Here is a 6,090-nt window from a genome sequence, read left to right on the forward strand (position 1 = left end):
TGAGCTGAGCATGTGCGCAGGCAATGCAAGGCAGACCACCATGGAGTCAGGGTTTGCCAAACTAAATCACTGGAAAAAAATTCCTTCTCAGCTTCAGCCTTTGCCACTTGATCCGCGGAAATGTGCCGCCTTAAACCCCAAGTTTCCAAAACAAATGCACACGGTGCAAGTGAATAACACACTGAAGCAGCAGGGGCAGAGGGCTGTGCTGGCGGAGGGGCTGCCGGCCCTGGGCTTGCTGCAATCCCACTCCCAGATCAGCCCCATGCCGTGGCTGGACGACAGGAGGAACCGGGCAAAAATCAGGCAGCGAGCGACTCGGTAGTGAAATAGTTATCTCGGCTGGCTTTCTCGGTAACTCTTGGAAAGTCCCCGAAATGACGTTTCTAACTAACAATTAAAATGGGTTTAATTATAGAGAGGCTCAGAGCCCTGGGAACAAGCACCATCTACAGAACGAGTAAACAACTGCAGAAAATAATAGGCTGTTCGCTCCCCTGTCTACTCCTCACTTCTGGCCAAGGCGAGGGGGGAAAGAAAAAAAGAAACTATAAAGAGAAGGAAATTCGAGGAACCTGATTGCTCTCCTTAAGTAAATAATAATGATAATGGTCATAAAAAAAAAAAAAAAATCTGGAATAGCCCGAGCCTGTGGGCATTTCTCTCGGTTGGTTATTTTGGTTGTTCTTGAAGACCAAAGGAGGGGAAAAAGATCAGCCGCCAGCGCAAAGTCCAGATGCCGCGACTCCAAAGCAAACAGAGGAGGAAGTGGATCATTTGTTTGAAGTTGTCGGTGCGATGGCCGCTCGGGTCAGCGCTCTGCAGCCCAACAAGGCAGGGGTTTCTGTTCTCCCAGCCAAGCCACAAGGAGTGCAGGGTAGGAGGAACAGCCTGCAGTGCCGGGGCAGGGCCCCCCTCGCCCGCCTGCGCGGGGAAGAGGGCCCAGATGCCATTGCTCAGCCTCGGCTGAAACACCCACTGAAGTTACAGCAGGAGAGAGCGCCGGCTCTGCTGGGGCTGAGGGGGATAACTGGGCAGGGACTGAGCGCTGAGGCGCCCTGGTATTCACAAGCCTTCAGCAGTTGGGCTAATTTTAAATTTTATACAGAAACTGCCACCATCGTCCCCCCAACCCCGTCTCTGCCGTAGCGGTATCAGTATGAATCATTGAATCATACTTTGCTTACTAAAACCTGGAACAGATTACTTGCTTAGAGACCTTTTTTTATTATTATTGTTGTTATTATTTTCAGTTTTACAGTGTTGACTCCTGGGGACTGGGGAAAAAAGGCAGGATTTAGCAAACACCCTTTTAAAAGGGCAGACACGCATTTTAACAACTTAAATTACTGGGGATGTGAGCTATTTCCCCTTGCAGAGCCTGCCAGGTTTCAGTAAAAGTTTGAAAGGAGTAAGGCTCCGAGGGAGGGGAGGGGGCCGGCGGGGGCGATCGGCACAAAGCCCTGCAGGGCGCACAGCCTCGGCCGCGATCAGTTTAAATCCAAGCGGGCAGACCCCGCTGGGTTTCCGCGGGAAAAAGTCCGCGAGCCGCGGAGCCGCCGCCCAGCGCGGCCGTTGGGCGCGCGGCCGCCGCGCCCCCCCGCGCGGAGCGCAGCGGGACGGCCGCGCGCGCCGGCGGAGGGGGAGTTCACGCGCGGGCGCGTGCCGAGTGAAACGCGCGCGCGCGCGCACGCGGGCAAGCGGGCACGCGCGCGGAGAGCGCAAACGGCCACGCGCGCACAGGCGCGCGGAGTCACTCGGTGCGGCCGCACAACCGGCCCCTCCGGCGCAGCGCGGCGCGGGGCAGGGCGGGCCCGGCACAGCCTCCCACCCGCCCGCCGGCCGCTTCGCGTTCCTTTCCCCCTCCCCCCTTTCCCCTTGTCCCTCCCCACCTCCTTCCTCCCCAAAGTTTTTTTGGGCCTGCCCGCCCGGGTGATTCAGTCGCGGTGTCAATCACCCTGCCCTCCTCCTCCTCCCCTTTCCCGCCGCCGGCTCCTCCTCCCGGGGTAAGTCACAAACTTTATAAGTTGAGCTTTCCCCGAACCCCCTGGAAGCGGCGAGCGGGCGCGGCGGCCGGGCGGGCTAGTGGCGGCATCGGCGGCGGGGGGAGGCTGCGAGCAGGGGCGCTGGAGGCTGTGCCTTACCCACGCCGTGACTCCTCGTGTCCGAGTGCCGCTGCCCCACTCGCTTCCCCCCTCGCTCGCCGAAGATGTCCACAGCCCTGGTGTCGCCCACCATCTTCGACTTGAGCGAAGTTTTATGCAAGGTAAGGGCGCCGGCGGGGGTTCCGCCGTCAACTTCGGGGCTTTTCGGCTTCCTTAGGGTTCGTGTTCGGGTATCCCTCCCCCCCCCCCCCCCCCCCCCCCCCCCGCTTCGTTTTCTGGTCGTGAGCAAGTTGGGCGCTGGGGCCGGAGGGCGCAGGGCGGGGACCGAGCTCGGCCACCCCGTTTCGGGACGCCGGGGTCTCTCCCGCCCGCGTTTCCCGCCTCAGCCGCTCCGGAGGATGAAGGGTGGGGGAGCCGCCCGCGCTCCCGGCGGGCTCAGCCGCGGCGCCGAGCGGGGGGGCCGGATCCTTCCCGTGCCCCCGGGGCCGCCGCGCTACAACACGCCCGGGCGCGGCGCGGCGGGCGGCGGCGCTGCCGCGGGGCCGGGCGGGGGGAAGAGCGGGCGGACGGGCGGGCTCGGTCCCCGCGGGGCTCGGCCGCCCCTCGCCGGCCGCGCTGCGGGAGCGGTTGGGCGGGCGCCGCGCCGCGCGCTGCCCTTCCCGCGCGCCGCCGGCCCCGGGGGCGCTCCCCGGGAAGCGCTCCCGCCGCGCGGCGTTTTCGGGCGCCCCCCCGCGCCGGGCGCTCGGCTCGCTCCGGGACCGCTCCGGGACCGCTCCGCGCCAAGGAACGGGGAGGGGCGCGGCAGGGGGCCCGCGCCGGGGGCGGCGGAGGTGGGGGCTGCGGCAGATGTGGCTGCGGAGGGACGGAGCTGGGGGGGCTGTCGGGGCAGGGCGATCCGCTCCGCGGGCCGCGGCACTGAGAGGCGGGGGAGCGCCGCGCTCTCGGGGGCTGCGCGGGGATGTCGGAGGAGGTGGTGGCAGTAGCAGTGACGTGACCGGCCCTTGCTTTGTCCCCGCAGAGCAACAAGATGTTGAATTACAGCCCCTCGGGTGTCAGCGGGTGCCTGCTGGACAGGAAGGCGGTGGGCACCCCGGCTGGCGGGGGTTTCCCTAGGAGGCACTCTGTCACCCTGCCCAACTCCAAGTTTCACCAGAACCAGCTCCTCAGCAGCCTGAAAGGGGAGCCGGCTCCCATGCTGGGCCCCCGGGAAAGCCGCTTCCGGGACCGCTCCTTCTCCGAGGGTGGCGAGCGCCTACTGCAGCAAAAGCAGCCCGGGGGACAGGTCAACTCCAGCCGCTACAAGACGGAGCTGTGCCGCCCCTTCGAGGAGAACGGCGCCTGCAAGTACGGTGACAAGTGCCAGTTCGCCCACGGCATCCACGAGCTGCGGAGCCTCACCCGCCACCCCAAGTACAAGACGGAGCTGTGCCGCACTTTCCACACCATCGGCTTCTGCCCCTATGGGCCGCGCTGCCACTTCATCCACAACGCGGAGGAGCGCCGCGCCGTGGCGGGGAGCCGGGAGCCCGCCGTCACCGACAGACCCCGCCTGCAGCACAGCTTCAGCTTTGCCGGCTTCCCCAGCACTGCTGCCAGCGGGCTGCTGGACAGCCCCACTTCCATCACACCGCCGCCCATGCTGAGTGCCGACGACCTGCTGGGCTCCCCCACCTTGCCTGACTGCGCCAGCAACCCTTTCACCTTCTCCAGCCAGGAGCTGGTCAGTCTCTTTGCCCCCAGCATGGGGGTGCAGGTGCCCAGCGGGAGCTCCCCCACCACCTTCTTGTTCAGGCCCATGTCCGAGTCCCCCAACATGTTTGACTCGCCACCCAGTCCTCAGGACTCCCTCTCTGACCAGGAGGGCTATCTGAGCAGCTCCAGCAGCAGCCACAGCGGCTCAGATTCCCCTATCCTGGACACCTCAAGACGTCTTCCCATCTTCAGCAGACTCTCCATCTCTGACGACTAATCTGGGGTTTCCTCTTGCCCCTCCCCACCTCTATTACAATGTTAAGCTGAACTCCCCCCACCTTGTCCCCAGTAGTCTGAGCTGGATGTTAACATGTCCACCTGCCTGCCTGATACCCACTGGCTTAAACCTTAAGTGCCAAAATTACGATGAGAAGCAATAACGTTTACAAAATTAGTGCCTTTTAACACTTTTCACTGTGACTGTATTACCTCTCCAGCTGCAGAGGGCACCAGCAGCTCTGTGTACTTCCAGATGTGCAGGAAATGTCCGAATCCGGCTCCCTCCACTGGCCACGTACTGCATCGCCCTCTCCCAAGTCCCTTCCCATCTGGCCAGTTTCTGCTAGGCTGCAGGCATGTGGGCAAGCGTTAACATCCAGTCCTCTTTCTCCCCTCCCCTTAAAGACTAAATCTTGCCTGGATCCGCTCAGGTCTGTGGGAAGAAAAGCTGAGAACGGACAAAGATTGTAACATGAGTGGGACTTCGACTGGGAGGAAGAAAACAAAAGAAAAGCAAAAAACAGATGGACTACGAGAGACTTGATTTTGGTGCTAAAAGTTCCCCATGTATACATGTGACATCTTAAAACAAATAAAGAAATAGAGGGGTGGGGCCAACAGAAGTCATTCCACACACACAAGTTCGTGTAAACAAAGTTCCAGTAGACATAGCTTTAATGGTTTTGCTCTAGAGTACTTTAGACCTATCTTAGAGCACTCACGCCAAGCTTTTTATTATTTTTTTTTCTGGGTTTTTAATTTTGTATAACTTCAGAAATTGGAGAGCAAATTTTGCTTGTCACTGCACAACAATATAAAAAGCTTATTTAACTTATCAAAACGTATTTATTGCCGAAACCTTTGCTTTTTAATTTTGTTCATATTTATCGGGATGATGAATCCATAGAATATATTCTTTTATGTTTAAATTATGATCTTCCATATTAATCTTAAGATTGTGAAGTGTCTTTTTTTCCTTTTTTCCCCACAGTTTAATATATTATACTACAATGACATTTTTTGTAACTTTACACTTTTTTTGGTTATTTTATTTTAAAAAATGAAAAATTAATTTAAAAAAATGCAAAAACTGTGTTTGGATTATTTATTTTAGAACTCCCTCCCCCTTTTTTTGTGTTGGACTGCAAATGGAGTTGTTGTGCATCTTTGCCTTTTCTCTTCTCCTTCTCTTCCCCTCTCCCGGGTCTTGCCTACCTGGGCTTTAGAATGTACATACCTGAGCTCTGTTGCGAGACAACGTGGAAGGAAGACCTTTTTCTTCCTCTAATTGTATAGATTCTTCAAGGAGAAAAGCCTTGGGCTCAAAGTGCCTATCTGAAGACATTCCAAATACAGTTTGTCTTTGCATTTCTGTATTCCAAGTTTGGAGTTTTCCTTGCCAAGGTGAATGGGACTGGCACAAAGAGAATAATGAATGTAATTTTTTTTCCCCCTGTTACTGTTCGCTACACTGCTTTTTCTTCCTCTTTGTGTGAGTTTATTTAAAAGAGAATCTCTTTTGTAATGACTGTTTGCAGTTTAAATCAATAAACCCCAAGTTTTTTCAAGAAACTGACAGTGGAGCTGGTTTTACTTGCAAAAATTGAGGGGCTGGTTTTAGACAACCCAACAAATGCAGATGCTTCCCTTCTCTTGACCCTTGACGTGTCCACGGTGTGCCCAGGCATTCCTCCATCATTCCTCACCGAGGCAGTGGGTCAGCCCTGCAAGTGCTTGGGAGCAGATCAGTGGCAGCAAAGACCTGATGTGACCTACCTCGGTGGCCTTTAACCTTCTCTGTCTCTTACGGAGTGCTTTCTGTTCCTGACAAGTTCCTTCTGGTGAGCATGGCTTAAACCTGGGATTGGCTTTTGTTGCTTGTGTGCCTTGTGTGTTCCTGCAGAGCTCCTTCCCCTTCAAGGAGGGCTTTTGTGTGTTTTTAGTGAGGCTAAAGTGGGATGCTGAAGTGTTAGAGATACTCCAAATCTCAGTCCTGGCTTGTTAGTGGTACTGG

General features: G+C 57.0%; 1 protein-coding gene across 2 annotated transcripts; it reads left to right on the forward strand.

Annotated features, from left to right (window-relative positions):
* The first annotated feature begins 1,565 nt into the window (after positions 1-1,565).
* ZFP36L1 (ZFP36 like 1 zinc finger CCCH-type) lies at positions 1,566-5,648 on the forward strand. Of its 2 annotated transcripts, none has more exons than XM_086895870.1 (2): positions 1,566-2,266; positions 3,124-5,648. In XM_086895870.1, exons 1-2 carry the CDS (start codon positions 2,210-2,212, stop codon positions 4,072-4,074), a joined length of 1,008 nt encoding a protein of 335 aa, XP_086751996.1. In that variant the 5' UTR covers positions 1,566-2,209; the 3' UTR covers positions 4,075-5,648. The 2 variants fall into 2 exon arrangements, with proteins under 2 accessions (XP_086751996.1, XP_086751997.1); XM_086895871.1 differs by having other exon boundaries at positions 1,641-2,006.
* The last annotated feature ends 442 nt before the right edge of the window (positions 5,649-6,090 follow it).

Source organism: Cyanistes caeruleus, chromosome 6 (assembly GCF_971803275.1).
Source record: "Cyanistes caeruleus chromosome 6, bCyaCae1.hap1.1, whole genome shotgun sequence".
NCBI classification, from domain to species: Eukaryota; Metazoa; Chordata; class Aves; order Passeriformes; family Paridae; genus Cyanistes; species Cyanistes caeruleus.

What these genes read in the sequence shown, in the direction of transcription:
- ZFP36L1 (XM_086895870.1), top strand. Translation starts at nt 2,210, where the DNA reads ATGTCCACAGCCCTGGTGTCGCCCACCATCTTCGACTTGAGCGAAGTT. An exon ending in TGAGCGAAGTTTTATGCAAG is followed by an intron (nt 2,267 to 3,123) that starts GTAAGGGCGCCG and finishes TTGTCCCCGCAG; the next exon opens with AGCAACAAGATGTTGAATTA.